A 19,882-nucleotide genomic window follows, 5' to 3' on the forward strand; every position below is an offset into this window, starting at 1 on the left:
GTACTTCAAGATCGAGAGTTATATTTGGGTCCTCAGAAGTGGCCACGTTAAACAGTATTATTATCTGACATGAACAAGCTCTGGCAATCCCATTATTATGATGGGTTGGGCAGAGAATGGAGGTGGTTTATGCCTGGTTTAACCTTTTCAGTGTCCTCAAAAGTCACTGTAATATCCAGCAGCTCTCAAGCTGTGTCCTTGACAGGGTTTGGAAAGCCCAAAGGGTTTCTGTTTACTCACTCCTTGTATTCTGGCCCAACTTTGTGGCATTTATTTGAGAAGCCATCCCTAAGCTGCAAAAGCCCTCACAGACATGGAGCTGTAGCCTCTGGTGGTGACTGAAAAGCTGGGAGCAGCTCCTGTTCTGGCCTGGGGTTGAATATGCTGGTTTCAATAGGTTGCCTATTCAGGAAGCACCTAAACAGCCACCCTGGGTCTCCTACACGGTAGAGTAGAGCTACTTCTGTGACCCTTGAATGCCACTTCATCACTGCTCTTGCCATTGCTGCAGCTTCCAAATGCAGGATGAGGAATCTGTTCCCTAGCAATGGAGGGGGTAATGCTACTCTTCAAATCCCAAGTCAAAAGATGGAGCAGACAGGTTCTTGAATCCAAGAGCAAATCAGGCAGCTCTATGGAAAATACCTTGTGCGAAACACCAGGATTGTATATCCAATTGCAGACTGACAACTTTGAAAATGGAGTACTGGCAAGTGCCAGCATCTTTTGCTGAACTTTTAGAACTATGGCTTCTCATGTGGAAATGGGTGTTTTGGGGTGCTTTCTCACTGGGATAATCCATCTGTGTCCTGTGTATCTCAATAATTAGAAGAGGATGAACAGCAGAAGAAGGTGAGAAAGTCCAGCAAACACTTCCCTCCCTCCTGCCTTCTCTCTCTTCCCTCCCTCCGTCCCTCCTTCCCTCTCTTCCTTTTTCCTTCTTCTTCATCTTCAGAAGTCTCCCAGAACCATGAATTCACCTCTCGAGTATTGTGCAGCCCTTCAGGCATTTTCTAGAATATGCCCATGCTGCTCAGCAGGTCCAGTGAGATGTGACAAAACATTATCACAACAGAAGTAAGGAAAGAACGTAAGCCGGGGAGGAACCGTTTTGTTTATAAGCCACTGTGCTGTGTCCTGTGTGTGTGAGCAGTGAACATTGCCACTGGCATCATAGCCTGGCGAACAAAGCCATGTTGCTTAATCCAGTGGCAGGAGAGGCCAGGAGACTTTATTTGTCTTTGGTTCCTAAAAGCATTTCAGAACCACCAGTTCCTTTGATTTCTGCACGGTAATATTGCACTCTTCCCTAAGTTTTCCCACAGCAGTTTGCACTCCAGCTGGCAACACGTGCAGGATTGCAGTCCAATTTTCATATGACTCCCCCTGCCTATCACTGTTCACACAAAGCCCTTCTCAGAAGAGCTGAAGCCAGATCCCCTGCCGGGGAAAGTTCCCTTTGATTTACTGCTTCCAGCACAGCTTTGGTCTCTTACACCAGCCTATAGTCTGGCCTGTCCCGTGCTACAGCTTCCTGTCCCCTGCTCCCCTTTGCAGATGAAAGCTCCTTTCCCTTTCCCAAAGTCTTTGGGAGCATCACAAATGACATGTGGAAGAAGCACAATGTGCCTGCTGAGGCAGAGGCATGCTCCGGGCACATAGCATATAGTCAAGCCTCTCTTGGCCACTGCCTCCCTGCGTGGGCTTGGTCAGGTCACCACAGCTGCCCATGTCTCCTCTCTCCTGCTTGTACACCACAGCGTTTCCTGAGCCCACAGGACCAGTATACACCTCAGTAATTGTAAGGCTGGAAGAAATCCTTAGAAGGAAAATGCTGGAAAAACACAGCATTATTCCAATGGCCATTATTTTTTCTCATGAGACAACTAAAATCTAGAAAAGTAGCTGCTCTCTAGAAGATTCTGTCACCATGAGTAAATGCAGAAACATGCACACTTGTATAGATGGGTATATATGGATATACGGGGGAGAGAGAGCAGCGACAGCAAGTGCGCATGAAGCTTTTAGCAAACACCAGCACAGAAGGTCTCAGCCCAAGAGCTGTCGTGATCCCAGTGAGAGGTATGTCACGATTTCATGTTCCTAGGAGCACCCAGGCTTGCTGCAAGCTCTCAGGTGGATGGCTTCTCAGTGTCTCCTCCCAGTCTCCTCATTGTGGCGGGAGGTGCTGGAGAGGGAGTGACATTTCCATTCTAGTAATGAAATCTTATTGGCGTTGCTTCAGTCCCCCAGGAATTCCTATCAGAAATGCAAATGGCTAGGGACCGGGGTGTGGGAAGGATGAGGAATATTAGCTTGGGAAGGAATTATGTGAGTTGGTCATGCCTCGGTTTCTCTATACCCCTGGTGGGGATAACACTGTGTCCCTGTGCTCCCCTGTTTTAGCCAGGTTTCCAGAGTATTGCAGGAGCCACCGGCTACATGTTGCACACTGGTGGCTATGGCAGAGCTGAAAGCTGCATCATGTTGAAACGATATTGCTCCTTATGGTGCCTTTTAGCCCAGATCCTCACCGTAACTCCTGCAAACAGGCAGCAGCAGATTTTTTTTCATTTGGTGACTTTTTCATCACCGTACTAGCAACTCTGTGGCAGCAGAGATCTCCTTCCTCAGACCTCCCCCTACTTTTCCACTAGTAGAAAAGCGGGCAAGGCCGAGCCGATTCTGCTTGAAGGGCACGAGTGCATCTTCTCACGTTGCTGGTGCTCCTCTACACACCGGGCACCGGGACGAAGTGGCCGTTATCCCTGGAGTCGGGGTCCGGCTGGTGAGGGGAGCACAGCCGAGGCAAGGAGCCGGATGGGGCCGGCCAGGGACGATGGGGTTGGGGCTGCTGTGTGCATGAGGTGAGGTGCTGCTCATCCCGGCAGAGCCTTGGTTTGGAGAGGCTGAGCCCCCGTGATGGCCCCAAGCCCTCCTCGCCTGGGGATCTGGAGGGTGCACGAAGGGGCCAGGCTGGCCTCCTGCTTCCATAAGTAAGTAGGGGAATAAGTGACCTGGTTTCCACCCCCGCCCGGTGCCCAGGCAGCTCCCGCCGATGTGGGTCACCCGCGGCCGGCGCTCTGGAAACCAGGCCGCCCCGTGAAGCAGTCCCCGGGGGGCGCCCCTTCCACAACCTCCCTCGCCCGCCCCCTTTCCGGCCCAGCCCGCCCTCTGGAGGGGTCCGACCCCCGGGCACGGCGCGGTGCGACGGGGTGCGCGCCCCAGGTCCCGTCTCAGAGCGGTGGAGCGTGGGCGGCGGGCGCGGTGATTCGCTGCTTCGGGGGCGGCGGGCGCCCGGCTCATGCATATTCATAAGCGTGATGTCAGAGGGGGAGAACAGCGCGCGGTGACCGCCCGAGAGCGCCATTTCCTGGAGGAGAAGGCGGCGATTGAGGAGCGACGGGTGTACGGACCCGCGCGGAGGTGCTGCTGAGCGGCGGCTGCGCGCCGGCAGGGGGAGACCGCCCGGCGGCAGCGCCCGCAACGCACCCGCCCCGGCTGACCCGCTCCGTCGACCCCAGGCGGGGCCTCCTGCCCATCGCCCCGGCCGGAACCGCAGCCAGAAGTTTGAGAGTCCCCGCAGCCTCCCGGAGGAGCCTTAGCCGCTGTCGCCGCCGCCACCTGCGCGGGCGGTGGGAGCCCCCGCGACGCCGGGAGCTGGGGGGAGGATGGTGGTGCGGGAGCGATGGAGCTGAAGCGGAGCATGGCGATCCCGCGGCTCCTCTTGCTGGGACTGTGGGCTGCGGCGCTCCGGGACGTCGCCGCCGTGGCAGGTGAGAGGGGCGAGCGGTCCGCTGGCGGGCGAGGAGCGTGGCCGCTGCCGGCTGAGGGCCGGGGGCGCAGGGAGGGGCGGTGGGGCAATGACCCCCGAGCTCCCTGGGCGCGGCGGGAGGGGCGGCGGGGCACGGCTCCCGCCGCCGGGTCGTGAGGGGGGCTGCCCTGCCAGCGGCGCCGGACGTGCTCCCTGTCGCCGTCCGGGTCCCCTCGGGCAGCCCCCGCATCTACAGGTGTTGGCAGCCCGCGGAGGGCGACCGCCGGTCGCGGGGCTGCCCTGCCGACAGCAGCTGGCTGCCCGGGGACCCGCCGCCGGGCAGGGGCGGCCTGACGCGGCGCCGGGGTGCGGGGTCTGTCCGGTGTGGCGGCCGCGGGGCCTTGGGCAGCCACAGGTCGGGGTCGGGGCTGGCCCGTTTTGGCCCCCCGCACTTCACCGCCGGTCGCGGGCGGCCTCTCTGGGACCAACGGCTGGGCCGGCTACGTGGCGCTGGGGAGTCGGCGGGGAGCCCGAGCTGTGCGGTGCTGCAAGCCTCGCCCGCCCGCCTGCAAGTCCAGAGTAGTAAGTCGCAGCTCAGATAATCCTCCTCCTTGTTTGCGGAGGCATTGCTCTGGTATTTGCCTAGCGCGGATCGCCGCCGAGGAAATCCGGGCGTTAACGCATTCCTGAGTGGCTTTTGTTGGTTTTTCTCTCCTGAACTCATTTTTCTAAGTTTCATACCCGAACCGGCAGGGAAAGACGGCGTGTGAGAGCCCCTCGGCGCCCGGGCGAAGCTCCCGCCGGCTGGCCGGGTGTTTGGGCTCCGCGCTGGAGCGATGTGAGCGCAGTGACATGGAGCCAGAGAGCCGGTGGGACAGATCGGATCGCTAGGTCAGGGTCCTAAGGAATCTGAGAAGCAAAAACCCTTTCCCTTGGTGTGGATGGGTAGACATCTTCCTCTCTCTACACTCTCAAAATAACTCAACAAAAAGCATGCTTTTGCTCCTAGGAATCCAAATATTCAGAGGTGGCAAGTTAAAAAAAGTGATGTATTTTGACAACTAGCATGTTTGTTTGCTGTCAATTGTCTGACAATTGGTTGATAAGAAATTTAGTATAATTTTATTTCCTAGGTATACATTTCAGCTCCTGCAGCTCTTACAGGTAGGCTTGGAGGAACTTATTTGGATGAGGTTGTTTCTTGTGTTGGCAAGAATGTTATCAAATGAGAAATGGTGACTAGGAGAGTAGAAGGAGGAATTAGGTGGAAATTAAAATCCATATTGGCTTCCTATGTGCTTGTTCCTGATACCTGTAGGAAGAGACACTGCAGCTGAAACTGGATTTTTGTCCAAAACCTATGCATTTATTAAAAATCCTTGATCTGTTTTTCTTCATTTCAGTTGATCTTGATGGAGGGATTACACTTAGGTGATGTGGAGAATTACAACTCAGGCTGAACACTTGTACTGTATATTAATTTCCTGCATTATTAATTTGTATGGGAACTGAAAACCATAAAGGGTCTCTAACAACACTTATTTGTTTAATTTGTGGATAACTCTTTCAGCAGGGCAGTCTGAGGAAAGCTGAGAAGTTTGCTTTTCCTTGAAGGCTCTTGTAATGAAAGTGTCTTTCAATTTGTGTGCGTTCAGCAGCCTGGCTGTATCAGTTTTCTGTAACACAGACAGCTTCTATGAAGCTTTCATTTTTTATTCCAATATTGTGCGTGGTGAAAGGGAGGATGCTTTCTGGCATGCACCGGGACATGTAATTTGTGGTACAGATGAGTTAAATAACACAAGGTTAGATCATCCACACCTAAGGTGATTAAATCCTTAGCCCAGCAAACAAGCTGTAGCAACTAAACTAAAATGGTCGTCTACTCATTTTTTTAATGCTCTCTGTGAATTTGTGAAATTAATAAGAGCGAATAGAAAGGCAAAAGGACTGAGTGTGGGGAAACCAGCTGTTAACAGACCGGGAGATCTTATTAAGGAAAGGAGTTCTGCCTGTCTTGTGGGATTGCTCCCAGACCACTGGTGCTCTGCTGGGTACCAGCTGCTGGTGGCAGAGCATGGGCTGGTCCCCCAGTGCTGGCTCCCGCTTCTTGCAGCCATTAGAGCCATGCTGTGAGTCTCTGGGCTGTTGCTCTGCCCTGCGAGGTAGTGCCCTCATAGCTGTGGGAGAGTGGCATGTTGGCAAGAAGGGAAGTGGCACATGAGAAATCTCTGTCTTTGAGCACTGGTCGGGTTGTAACAGAGTTTGAGAGCAACAGGGCTGCTCACTTGGCAGTGCTCTGGATTTCACAACTGGCTTTTTTCTGTCTGGCTTGGTATGCTAGCGAGGCATCCTGTGAGGGGCTAGCCAGCCAGCGAACTGGATGAAGTTGTAATATATCGTGATGCATGGCTGTGCGAGAGCAGCAGAGCGATGGAGTCATTTGTTTCTGAAGGATGTGGAGTCCACTGTAAGGGCATAATACGGAACTAGGCTAGACCTGTTCTGGTCTGTCAGTCCTGTGCCACTGCATAGGAAATGGCCACTCTCTAACAAAACTAGCTTTACATTTATTTACCACCTTCTTTCTTTCCCACGGTCTCCTTTGATCCTCCCGTTTCCTCCTTTGTATGCTTTTCTTTCTGAAATGCGCTTAGATAGTTGGCTTCCTTGTTTTCTCATGGTAACACATTCCATATATTCGCTTCTGCTTCAGGGAAACACTCCCCATCCACCCACATATATGGCAGTGCTCCAGGCCAAATCCTGATTACTTCTGTGTCAATGTAAACCTGAGCAGCTCCAACTCTGTCCTGCTGCTGTGGGGTCACAGCTATGTAATTCTGAGCATAATGTGGTCCTTTGGCTGGTCAAAGGAGGCTCGTTTGAGCACCCACCCACGTCACACGACAGAAATATCTGTTCTGTAAACAGTTCTGCTCCTCAGCGAGGTGTGCTGTGGAATAGGCTTTGCTTTCACGGGTTTTGCAAATTGCAGAGAAGCTTTCTGTAATGCAGAAGAACAGTGTACGCTGAATAACAAGACATAATTGATTCTTTCTCATATCCCAGCTTTTACAAATGCATACAATGGAGCGAGCACAATGATTTCTTAGCAGCACAGGAACACCACAGCTGAAATTCAAGCCTGGGGAAAAGAGGGAGGTGTTGTACCATGTTGAGCAAACGCGCTTAGCACTGCTGGATCACTGATACGACTAAGCTCCCTGCTTTTCTGTCCAACTCTGCCTGGGCACTGCTCTGCAGAAGCTCACTCTGCTGTTACAGGAGTTGAAAAAAGCCCCATGTACAGACTGAGCCACCGCTTTTCTCCAGCAGTTGTGCTTTTGGTGCTTGCCTTTGACTGTTGCTTAGCAGACATAGTAGAGCAGTGCCGAAACTAACAGACCCCTCTGCAGTGTGTGCTGTAGGGTATGTAATTCCAGACCACCAACCTGGAGTAATTTGCTGTACTCCAACCCCCCTTCTTCCGGGGGTGGGGCGGAGTAGTATTTTTTTTTTAGGTATGAAATTTACAGAACCTCCAATCAAATTAAAGGTGTCCCAGGGTCAACCCGTCAAACTAAATTGCAGCGTCGAGGGAATGGAAGATCCCGAGATGTTGTGGATCAAGGATGGAGCAGTGGTGCAAAGCGTAGACCAGGTGTACATTCCAGTAGATGAAGAACACTGGATCGGCTTCCTCAGGTACAACAGATGCAGAGAAGGAAGAATATCGCGGAAACTATTGCACAGTTTTTCTGCTGTCAGCTATATCTGTGCAACTGCAGCGACCTTGTCAGGGCAGAGTCCTTAGGTCTGCAGTTCAACTCTTGGCAAGGGCATAACTGAGAGCAGAACTGAAGCTACTGAGGGCTGAGACTTTATGCGCTAGAATCATATTGGTTTCCTAACTACTGTGGTGATAGGTGCTTTTCTAATGCTTGTGATGCTTGAGACTTGACTTCAAGGCAAAAGGATGTTCTGGCCTTGTTTGTTCATCTTGTTCTGCCATACAGCTGGAAGATTAAGGTCTTACATGAAGAGGTTTTCTCTCTCACACTTATTCTGTTCTTTCTCTCTTGAGCTGTCAGTCTGCCTTAAGGGTGAGGATTGTTAATCGACATGAGACTCCCAGGACTATGTCCCTTTCCATTCTCTGGGGAGGAGTGTTTTCCACCTGAACCATCCCTGAGTCATTTTGCAGAGACTTTCCTAATATGTTCACATTACCTGATATCAGTCCTGCACTGCTCAGAGGTGCAAAAACTCTCTTCTGCAAAATAGCTCTCTGTACCTTTTATTTCAGCAGAAAGGGGGTATCAGCTAGTTCTGGAAGTACTGAGTTAAACAAGACCCAGGGTTCTACTCTGGCTTTCTCCATGCATAAAGAGAACTTATACAAGCAAGAATGTCATCAGCGTGAGGGCTCAAAGCTGTTGACTGGAAATCACTCTCTCTGAGCTTCAGCTTCGTCTCCTGTGAGGTTTCTTGGATTGACATTGCTCAGACTCTCTAATTCCAGCAAATAAAAGTCTCTGTGCTAAAACTTGTCTGTGATAAACATTTTGATAGGTAAAAAATCTGTTTCCAGTAAAATTATTGCATAACATTATGTTGCGGAAATAGTTTGTCTTGAAACTATAGCATTTACTTCTCCCAGTTCCCCTAGTTAACTCTCTTTGTTCCTCACAGTCTTTCAGTCTGATCTCCTTTCTCACCTCTTTATTTCCCTCCACTGGGAACTTTCTGTAGTTCATGGCTGAGTATAGGGTGCTAAATCTAGATGTGTCCATATCTTTTTCTCCTTTTTCCTTTCTTCTCCTAAAGTGAGCATTTCTACTACCCACTGCGTGACTCTCTGCTGCGATTGCTGTGTTTCAGAACATGTGGCTAGATGGACAGGACAGCTGATGCCATTTGAAGGTACAGCTCTGAAAATTGGGCTGTAGTGGGTCTGTTTTTTGCATTTCAGGAAACACTCTCCCTTTTCTGTCTTCCTTCCTGACATGTTCTTCCCCTTCCCCAAGGAGGAGTGCTAGCATTAGAAAGGTGGGCATCAGATCTGCTGAGGATTCCTGCATGGCAGCAGACGCATGGCTGCACATTCCGGGGGTGGGGGGGGGGGGCAATCAGCATTTCTACATTGACAGGCGCTCAGAGTCACACTGGTGCTTTGGGTAGCTGAGATCTTCTCGCATTTGGACCAAATTCTGCCCTTACCAGGCCAGCCTCATGTTGCTAATGGCAGTGAGGATACTGCAGATTTCCAGCAGTGGAGTGAGGAGCAGAATTTCTCCTCTGAACTGGAGGCTTATGACTTGAATGCTGCTCAGTCCCGATGGCTGCCTTCCCCTGCTTGGATGCATCTTCTCAGAAGGGGAGCTGTTGCTGAGCAAGGGACGACACAGAAGAATTTGTAGGGTGGGTACTGTGCTGGAGTAGGCCAGTGTAACCCCTTGAAATCACCAGTTGATACGCCCAAGGACTTTTGCAATGTGAGGCTCTTTTGGGATAAGAATAATACTGAGTGCAGCTGAGCTGAGGGGGAGACCTTTTCTGACCCATCTGTTCCTGGACAAGGCTGTCACCAGTCCTGTCACCTAACTGAGGCACGACAGTCAGGCTCATTGGAGGTTTGTGATTTGGAGTTTCCTGCTAGCTCAGACATTGTAGGCCAAGCTGTCACTCTTGAAAGCTAGCTAGAGTCACATTTGAGGATCAAGATGACCAACCCCTTCCTATCCTCACAGGACACAAATGGCAGGTTTTCTGTGACAATATTTCAGACGAAGGCTGTCTGCTCTGCTGACGATTCCCTCTACCCACTTTAGAGAGGAGCCTCCCATCTCTGCTGTTTTGCCGCGTGCTTTTTGCTGGCTAGCTGCTGCCCTCCTCCCCACAGCTGACTGCGTCTCAGTGGGTGTTGTCTGTGCATCTGGTTTGACAAACGCTTGATGGTCCTTTGGGGCAAAAACATGCTTTATCCACGTAAAATATCGATATGGCTTTTGACTTTTTTCAGCTTGAAATCCGTCGAGCGGACAGATTCTGGGAAGTACTGGTGCCAGGTTGAGAACGGGGGGAAGAAGGAAGAATCACAGCAAGTGTGGCTCATAGTGGAAGGTAAGGACTAGTAGTAGTGCTGGTTTCCTTTCAGGGCTGACCCACCAATATGCCCTAGGTGGATGGGGTAAGAGCAGATTGCTCCAGTGACAGGCTTCTTGGTTGTCAACCATTGCCGCCAACTGCAGTGAGATCACTACAGAGCAGGAGTAAGAAATGGTAGGAGACTAGCTTTAAGGAGAGGAGCTGTCGGTTTACCTTCTGGTTTTACTTTGGCACGTTAGGAAACAAGTGAAAGATCCTTTCATGCACAAACATTTCTTTCCAGGCCCTCAATCAGTTGTTGCTTTGGTCTCCAAATAATTTGTAGAGTGACTGGATGTTTCAGGCTGAAAGGGATCTGTCCATGGGATGCTCATGCTTAGCTCAGTGAGCTAAGCCTGATCTGGTCCAACCCACTTCTCCAAAGCAGGGTCATAGCCTGGTTCTGTGTATCAACCAAACAGGTCTTTGAGGGAAAGGTACAGTTTTAGCCCAATTCTGAGTTTCAGGAGATGTGCTATACATCAGTGCTTCATAGCTGTGACTGTTCCATGTGCACTGTTTTGCCCGGTCTTGTCTGATGAAGAATAACTCTATGTGGTTGCCCAAAGGTCACCCAAGGCAGTGTGCATCGGTGGCTTCTTACTGTCTCTTTTTTTCATTTTGCTTGAGCCACGATTGTGTTAGATCCTGAGAAGCCAGCAGTCATAGGGTGGCCTAATATTTGGCAAGGAAGTTGACAGTAACAGTGCATTTGCAGCAGGAAGTGGCTTTTTGGATGTAATTGGTCACATTGTGGGCCACAGGTAAGTCAACAGTCTTGAAGAGGGGGAGCAGGGAGGGGGTATTGTGGGAGGTGGTGTGGTCTGGGTGTTTTATAGCAAAGGTTTGGCTTGCTCAGAGCTGTGGAAACATTCATTGCAGCTCTCATGGGAAGAGGAATGCTTACCTGCTGCCTTCCATAAATCCCAAGCTTTTGTCCACCTAAATTTTCAGGTACAGTTTCAGCTGGAGAACATTGTTTACAGCTTAAAACACTCTCTGTTGTGTAGAGTTTCTATTTCTATTCCAGTTATCATGGGCTGCTCCAGAGGTGGCTGCATTTGCATGGTGGGTGCATTAGGAGTGATTGGGTAGCTCAGTGTGCTAAGCCATCTGAAAAGCAAAGGAACCCTCTGGATAACACAGGCAAGAAATACCCAAGTCACAAAAAAAAACCAGCTGCATCTAGGTAAGGGGGAGTGTTGAGAATGAAGGCCAAAGCTTACAGCAGAAGCGTAAGCTAAAAAAAAAATGCAACTAGTTGCCTTTATGAGAAAAGCAAGTGCAGCAGAAGCTAGTTAATCTTGAGCTGAGCATGTAATCACGTGAAATGGGAGGTAGTGGAAAAAAATTAAAAAATAACAAATAGTGATAAGGGGTGGATTTTTAAAAATGTGTCAGCTGTGTGCACTCCTTGGTGTTTTCTTATGCTAAAGCCTATCAGTCCCAATGTCACTATTATGGCTATATGTACTAGCTTTGTCTAGAAGTGATTACTTTATCGATGACAACTGTTGTCCTCTTCAACTGAGAGAGGATCTTTACCCTGGTCATTTTCAGCCTTTGGTAGGTGATGACACCCTTCAGTCTGCCACACAAAACAAGCATGGTGATCTAACTTAAAGTGAGCTCAAATGGATTTTTGTGCTGTCTAGTATCTGCCTTGAGATCCACTTAGGTAGTTTGTATCAGACAGAATTTGTAACAATGGTATTTGAACTGTCTTTGTAATACAACTAAAATGCTTGATCTTATGAAACACTCCTCAGAATTTACAAACATAAAATTATTCTGAAATTATTTTCTACTTTAGAAACTAGATTCTGGCCTTACTGAGAACATGATAGTGTTCAATGCCTGGAGTGGTAATCTAAGAGGTACGCTACAGAATGTTACCACCTGAAAAATACAGATTATGTTTCTTACAGAACCTTCCCTCTGAAATTACACCTCTGACCATGCAGCTGTTCCCAGGGCTGCTGGCCCCTGTTGTGGCTGTGGTGAGAGCCCCAGCACACCTGTATGGACACGTCCACCTGAATTAATGCTGTCTAAAATCTGAGCTGTAGGAAAAAAACCTGGCCCTGTAGGTTGGATGCTGTGTGGGAACAGGGAATAGAGGTGCTCATTTCCTTGCTTTGCCACCAATTTCCTGGTTGTTGGATGCTCATTGCCTTTGTGGTGCATCTGTGAAAGGGGATGCTGGCACTTGCCTCTTGGACTAGGAGCTGGGAGGCTGAGTGTGTCTCATACAGTGAGGTATCCAGGTAGCATATGTACAGGAGCAGTGCAGGTTCCTGAGCTGGATGAGTCAGCTGCACTCCCTGAACTATAGGAGTTTTTAATTGTGGTCTGATCTGGTCTGGTTAGCTGCTCCCAAAGTGAGAAAACCTGCTGAGCTGGGCAGGATCCTCCCACAAGTTTACCTCGGGTGCCATGGCAAAGGGACAGGAGACAGGGATCTTGCTCACAGGTAGAAGAAATGATGGTGTTTTCCCTTCTGATCTTCCTTGGAGAAGGACAGCAAAGCAGACAGAGGTGTCACAGCTGGTATCTGGAAAGTGCATTAACTTTTCTTGTTTATGTATGACTGCAATAAAAAAATAAAGTAAAACATGTAAGTAAAAATCGTTAGTAAGTCATGATGATAGGTATACTTCTCCTGAACATTAGCCTTTGTACAGATAGGCACCATCATTCCTGAAGTGACCTATTTTTAGACCTGTTTTAGTTTGTTCATTTACTAGCCACTATAAAGGGAGTGGCAAGGAGACAAGGAAGGCACAAAGAAGCTGCCACCTGAAAGACACAAACAGCCACTGGATCGTTCGTGAAAATCCGAGGGCACCACTTTCAACTGGAGCTTAGGGGAAATGACAAGCCTTAGGCTTCTAAATCCCTGTTTAGGCATCTACATTATTGCCTGCTATTGGAGGTGTGCAGCCTCTGCCACGCCAAGAGGAGCCACTTGGGCCTGTCATCTTTGCCCAGGGACAGACAGCGTAATTTAAGCATGTGAATGCACAGTGTTGGTTCCTCTGTTTCTGTGAGGCGGCAGATCAGCAGTTTCCAAAACATGCTTTTTCCAGCTGAGCATACCTAGTTTTGGTGTTGACACAGTCTGTAGTGGCTGTGCTTGACACCCAAAGTTTTGAGTATAAAAGGGAACTCAGCATTTCTCTGGAGCTTCAGCTCTTCTGCCAGAAGCACATGCCGGCTGTCCTGCAGGATCGGCACTGATGCTGATGGCTGCTGAATTTTCTATTACTGGTTTGGAGCACTGAAACCACAAGAGTTTTGGCATTGCCCATAAGAGGAACAGCATCTCTTGATGACCTGAGGTAGTTAGCATTGCAGCTGTGTTTTGCTCCTTGTGTACCTGATCTAAGGCCTGTTGTACCAAGCAGGCATCTTTCCACGGTGAGGAACAGATAGTTATCAAGAGAGCTGTGTCGATGGATAACCATCAGCTCTGAAACAAATTACCCCTAACTCCAAGGCAGCCTGGTTCTTGTGGTGTTGGAGTGTGCTACAAGGTGGCTTCAGTCAATTAAGCTGTGGAGACAGCATTGTAAATGATTCCAGACTCTCACCTGGGGGTTTCTTTCCTCATTCATGGATTTGTTACAGCCACTAGTTCAACACGTTCACAAGCTTCAGTTTTAATGCATAGCAAGAAGTATCTGCAGCTGGATTAGGTATCTTTTAAAGTGGTGTCTGCCACTGCTGAAGTTATCGACTGTTGCCTCTTTAAACTCCAGTCTCTCCAGCTCAAAAATTGTGCAAATAAGTGCCAATAAAAGCTACTTCATATGGGAGTCTTGAAGGAGACTCAGTGAAAGGGCTTTTTCAGAGACATTTTTGGAAGCAAGCACTCTTTGTCTCTCAGACTTCTAGTGGGAGCATGTAGACATTCATGCCCCAAGTTGATCCAGCATATCTGACCCCTGGTTCTTGTGAAGGGCTTGGAGGGAGTCAGATTAGGCACAGAGGCAGGGCAGGTGGGTGTCCAGCGTTGGGCACTGGTATTAGTGGAAATAAGAGACAGAAAGAGTCTCTCCAGTTATTATCACCTGTCTGTTGCTTTTCCAGGTGTGCCCTACTTTACTGTGGAACCTGAGGATGTGTCCGTGTCCCCTAATGTCCCATTTCATATGGCCTGTGCTGCTGTTGGTCCCCCTGAACCAGTGACAATTGTCTGGTGGATGGGAGACTCTAGAGTGGGGCTTCCAGACATCTCCCCCTCCATCTTAAATGTGTCAGGTAAGGCTGCTGGCAATGCAGGGGATCACTCTGAGCATCAGAAGAGGAGGAGAGCTCTCTTCTGATCATGCCTTGAGATGCTGTCTAGCCACATAGTGTGAGAACAGTCTTTGACTGTACATTGAGGGCTGAGACATCATCATCACATAGAAAGCCAGATCATCTTGAGGGGTGGTCATTGCTCTCTGTATTTTCTGCTGGCTTGAGGTGCACAGGCTCTTCAGAGCTTGGATGGGGCTGGCACTGTGCTAAAAATGCTGCTGGACAGATGATGCATTGAGTGTCTCTTTCATTCCACCTTGTGGAGGGTGTTCCTTGTTTTATTAAGTTACTCTGCTGGTGACATTTGGCTTGGCAATCTCCAAGTGTTCACATGTAGCAGATGCCACCTCCTCCTTTGTATAGCTGTGTCACATACTGCTTTCTCCTCTCTTTCCCTCCTCCTCTGTTCTTGCAGGCTTGCTAGATGCTGACCACCTCATGTAATTGTTTGACACTTTTAGAATGGTTGTATTGGTGTTGAAGTGGGCTGGTTGATGTCTTCAGAGCCCGAGGTTTGCCCTGGAGTGGACACTGGGTGCGTGGTGGTGGTTCCCCCTCCCCAGCAGTGTCAGCTGAGGGTCTCAGGAGCCAGGAGGTGTTCAGGCCTCTCTTCAGCCCCCTTACAGGGAGGAGGCCCTGTGTGCCAGGACCTAGCCACAGCTATTCCTGTAGTTACCTCCTAAAGGTAACTTTGTTCTAGTTAGTTGTCCAACAGCTTTGCTTTAGTTCTCTTTGCTGCTGTTTTATTATTCTCAGCAGCCCTGAGCCAAAGTTGAACTAGCTATTTAGAAAGAAAAGGTTTTACAACTCAGAGTTATCTCTGGGGCCTCTTCATCAGTGTTAATATAGTTACACCCAGGAGGAGTTTCTCTGTATCTTTGGCCATCCTTAGAGCTATCCAATCCTATTAAGCCTTCCCTTAGAACCTAATTTATATGTAAATCAAAACCTGGTTTGTGATTAGTAATAGTTTTATCATCTGCTCCCTCTTTTACGTAGCCATTTGATGCTGTTCCAGTTTGGAAATGAGAACTTCTCCCTTATGATATAAACTGCCTGTTGAAATGGAAACTGAAAAGATTGATAGTCAAGGTGGGGAAGACAGTAAAAAATAAGTCTCCTCCACTGAACTCATCCCATGGTGCCTTAAAAAACTTCTGCCATTGTGGGGCAGTGGCATGGGGGCCTGAACAAGGACATCTGCACCTTACTGATTCCCCAAATGAATTACTATTTTATCTATTAGTCACCAGCACTGTTCTTTGCCCCTTTCAGTGTTCTTTGGGATGTCCCTTGGGCAGATCTTGTCTTTGCAAAGGAAAAAATATAGCAGGACAAGCTACATGGTCAGACTGCCAAAGCATGTCAAAAAAGGTGGTTGGTTAAGAAAACCGGCATTGCTAGCTAAAGAAAATACCACATTCTGGGGGAAAAAAAAAATACTGATTAGAAAGCAAAAGGTTCAGTAGGTAGCTGGTTTGGTAAAAAGATTGTTATATTTGGAAAGCAGTGTTGGCAATGGTGCTAGAGAGTAAGGAGATCTTGGTTTGTTGTGTGTTTCATGTTTTCCTAAGGGCAGGGCTGTGTTTGCTTCTGTCTTTTGAACATGCCTGCCACATCAGGTGCTGCTCTGCTGCCTGACCTTCAGTCTGCTGGCAGCATTTTCCTCTGGTTAACTTGAGTGAGTGAAAGAAGGTAAAATACTTTGTTATTTTGTTTTATAGCAGTCCCTCCTCTCTTCCACTACACCTTCTTCACAACGCTGCTAATCTCAGGATTGAGAGATGAATCAAAGGGCAAAGACGGACACTGAGCAAGCTGTTCCATGCATCTCTGAAGTCTTTTTCCCTCCTAAACTCTATGCCCATAGTGTGCCAATCCTTTTCTCGGGTAGAGCCCTATAAGGCAAGGGAGGGCCAGGAGGAGTTAAAGCATATGCTTGACACACTTTTCCTGGCAGCTTTGCAATCTGTCTCAATTCTAATTAATTAGCAATATATGTATGCATCTTGGAGCAGCTGGAGATCAGTTTAATGCCATGTTCAGACCCTGTGGGATGGATGGACACTCACAGAAGGGAGGGAGCATAATCCTCATTTGCATTGCATCACCTTTGGAAAGTGCCTCTGTGCTGGTGTGGTAGCATTTTACTCCCACTTCCTTTGCATGTCTTTGAAAGTCTGGTGTGAGGTGATGGACAGGTGGGCATTAGCTTGAAATCTGCAGTGTCTGGTTGGAAGTTTGCCTGGGCTTATAGCCCTGCTGGAAGATGGTGGTTGCTCAGGTGGAAGACTGAGGTCCAGAGCATTGTATAAGCACATGGTTTAGCACAATCCTTCTTCCGAAGATGCTCACCAGAAAGTAAGAAGTGGACATCTACTAATAGAGCAATGTGAGCTGCTGTTCTGCCGGATTCATCTTTCTTTTTCAGTGCTTTCTGAAGCTCCTGTGGAAGCTCTTCTACATTACCATACTCTCGCCATTAAAAATGTGGTTTAGCACATTAATTACATTGAAATTCGCATGCCTTTGTTTGGCACCCAGCTCAGCCCTCCAATCGCCTGTGCAGTTTGAACTGGTTATCACACATAACTGAAATTCTGCTGAAGGTTGAGGATGGATTATATAGCTGTTTGTGTTTCCTTTCCTTTTCTTGGCTGATCTCCAGGTATTAATCAAAGCACAGTTTTCTCCTGCGAAGCTCACAACGTAAAGGGATTGTCTTCGTCTCGGACGGCTACTGTTCAAATTAAAGGTGAGAGAGTGCAAGAGAATGGGCAAGGGACTTGGGTTTGCTCTTGGGGAGGGAAAATCGGGCTTCTTAATGCAAGGGGTTGTCTCAAAGCTGCCAGCAACCAGCACTGGTTGAGCTCTCCCCAGTTGAAACAATGCTTTATGCTCTAACAGCAGCTCCTGCTTGCTACACAGGGCCATATCCCAGGCTGTTGGAAATAAACGATATCTGATTCAGGAATGGAAGTGTGATGTCAAATAACATTTTTTCCTTGAAAAGGAGAGAGTCAGAGCAGTCGAATTGTTTGTGAGGGATGAAGCTGGATATAAATCTGTAGCTGGGGAGATCTTCCCTTCTTGGAGATAGATGTGTCTTGTTAGAGCCAAAGAGGCCATTACTTCTGTTTGCTTCTATTGGCATCACATTAGATGCTGAGAAAAGACAAGGAAGGTGATCACCAGTGGCCAGTAAAGTCTACTCAGCCACGCTGTTTTTATGGATTTTATTTTGTTAATTCTTTGCTTTTTAAAAACTCATTCAAAACAGATAATTCATAGCCTTTGCATGACCAGTTGTCATTTGGAAGTCCCTAAGTTGATGTCCCATTTCCTCTGTTCCTAGAGGTGACTGAAATGGGGATAACTAGAGCAATCAGCTCTTCCCTTCCTCTTCATGTGGAAATGCTTCTGCATTTGAATTTTTAGTCATGCTTTAATGTGCATTTAATGACATGATTATCAGTTCCAGGAGAGGCATGTCACAAAAATAATTTGTTCCAAGTGGTAGGTTATTGCTCAGCACGAATAAGAGCAAGCATTAATGTCTGTATCAGAACTCACAGTTGTATTAGCTAATATTCATTAAAGGATTCCTTAAAATCCAGCTGTAGACCTACTGCTCTTACAGTGTATTTTTCTTCAGGACATTGTGGTTGCTGCTATGCCAAGAATGCAGTATGCTGGACTAGTAAGATTTATAACTTAATTTAAAAATGTTTGGAGTTGTTGCCTTAAAGGCTTGTTTACGCAGGGGAATTAGTTATTATGGAACATATCTTCTATGGATATTTTTATCCTGGGATAGAGTTTAGTTCACAAAGCTATTATGCTTAAAAAAAATCTCATCAAGCCATAATTTGAAATAACATTTAGCATAAACAAGCTTTTCTTTTTTTTTAATGGTAACACAGATTTTTTTTTTTTCAACCATTGTAAGATAATGGCCTGAAGGCCTCAGAGTTCTCACGTTTTCCAGCAGCTGCATTTAGTCAAAAATGCTCCGTAGGGGTCAATCATCAGCTAATGAAATCTACACAACCTATCTGGGACACACTTGTGTGCGCACACACATGCGCTTTTCAGAGCCGAGGAAGAGCAAGTTTAAGTGATTCAGCAAGTATGTGGCATGTCCTAGAGATAAAAAAACAGGTTTTAAATAGCAAGTCCAGTACTGTAGTTGTAAAAGTTCTAACTGTAATACCTCAAAGGTATGTCTAAAGGAGCAGCTTTGAGCTTAAGGAAGTGATGAGGCTTTTCTGAAGAGCAGAGTTTTGAAAATCTGGTACAGCCCCTGCTAAAATTGAAGCAAAACTCCTAACAAGGACATCAGCAGGGACAGGAGCAGGCCCAGATAATGTTTATTTAGTCCTTGATGCTGTGAACATGTAGACTTCAATGAAATTACTCTTGGGAGTAGTTGTCCATCCATACATGGTCAGGGCCTTCCTCTCTTACACTGATCCGTTTGCTAATAAGGACTCTCAAGTCTTTCTACAATTTATTAAACAATTTGTTTCTTCTGTGTTTCCACAGGCAAATATTTTTTCTAGGACATTTACAAACTGTTACAATTTCTTCCTATTTGCTGCTGTTGTTGTTCATTATCTATTCTCTGTAGTGCCCACAATGTGCTGGGTGTACTCCAAGCAGAAAATTACTGTTATTGTAGCCCACAGTCCCGAGCCGTGTACAAAGCCCCATTGTTCCAGCCACTCTACAAGCGCAGGGGAAGTTAACTCTCACTGTGTTAAAACTGGAGGTCGCATTTTCAGACTGGCTTTGCTCTCCTTTGTGTGTGTAGCTGGGACTTTTAGGGTTGTATCCTGTGTTTCAGAGCACAACAGGGAGCAGCTGCCCAGAGGTTTTTCGCAGCTCCTGATGGGGAAATGCATCTGTCTCTTCTACAAACTGCAGAGTTAGGGGAAGCTTCTTGCAAGCTGACCCTCTTCAGTGACTGTCTCCAGTACAGAGAGGATGTGTAGCAGTTGGTTATTTTTTCTCATATGTTGCTAAACCCAAAAGTTACAAGTGTGTTTACAAAAGACTTAAGGGCAATATTTCGATGATACCCAGGTAAGCAGTGAAAGCAAGCTTTTTTTCCCTCCAAAAAAGAGCTCACAAACATAAATACCCAACATCAAAAGGAAAAGAAACCAAGAAACAGGAATGTCTAAGTTAACTCACAGAAACCATTCACTGAAACGCAATGAACTCATTGTCCATCTCCCATCCCTGATCTGTGCTCTGCTACCCCACCTCACACACACACACTGTTCTTATCCAGGTGGCAGCCTCTGCCTTGAGTCCTGGTAACTAGTTAACCAGGTAACAAAAGCTTTATGGGGTTAATCTGTGGCACCATCTATTCCCTGCCCCATCCTCTCTCCTGGGCCCTCTGCAGAGACCTGGGAGGGGACTTTGGTCTAAGCATTTCTCCTGCAAGTTGGCCCTGTGGAGATGCTGAAGGCAGTATTGTGGCTGTCATCAGTGCAGTGAGAGACAAAGGTGCTCTCTGCAGAGTAGAAGATGCATCTGGAGTCACAGGGAAGCATCAGGGATCCTAAAAGGAAGGCAAATTGCTCTGGTTAATGCAACAAGATGCTAGAGGGCCCTGCAGTGATGGAGGTGTCTGGTCAGAGTGAGAGTAGAGGGCCAGCACTC

At 47.9% G+C, this 19,882-nt stretch overlaps 1 protein-coding gene across 3 annotated transcripts in view; it reads left to right on the plus strand.

Annotated features, from left to right (window-relative positions):
- Window positions 1-3,406: 3,406 nt before the first annotated feature.
- Window positions 3,407-19,882, plus strand: part of TYRO3 (TYRO3 protein tyrosine kinase) — a 42,715-nt gene continuing 26,239 nt past the window's right edge. The window contains exons 1-5 of one of the 3 annotated variants that reach the window (XM_071809191.1): window positions 3,407-3,776; window positions 7,265-7,462; window positions 9,780-9,880; window positions 13,997-14,167; window positions 16,878-16,964. In XM_071809191.1, coding sequence (XP_071665292.1) covers window positions 7,281-7,462; window positions 9,780-9,880; window positions 13,997-14,167; window positions 16,878-16,964 — 541 coding nt within the window. In that variant the 5' untranslated portion in view covers window positions 3,407-3,776; window positions 7,265-7,280. Of the gene's footprint in view, window positions 3,777-7,264; window positions 7,463-8,584; window positions 8,681-9,779; window positions 9,881-13,996; window positions 14,168-16,877; window positions 16,965-19,882 lie in introns of those variants that run through there. The other 2 variants (XM_065839206.2, XM_071809192.1) reach the window with 2 other exon arrangements.

This window comes from Patagioenas fasciata, chromosome 5, assembly GCF_037038585.1.
Source record: "Patagioenas fasciata isolate bPatFas1 chromosome 5, bPatFas1.hap1, whole genome shotgun sequence".
Taxonomy (NCBI): Eukaryota; Metazoa; Chordata; class Aves; order Columbiformes; family Columbidae; genus Patagioenas; species Patagioenas fasciata.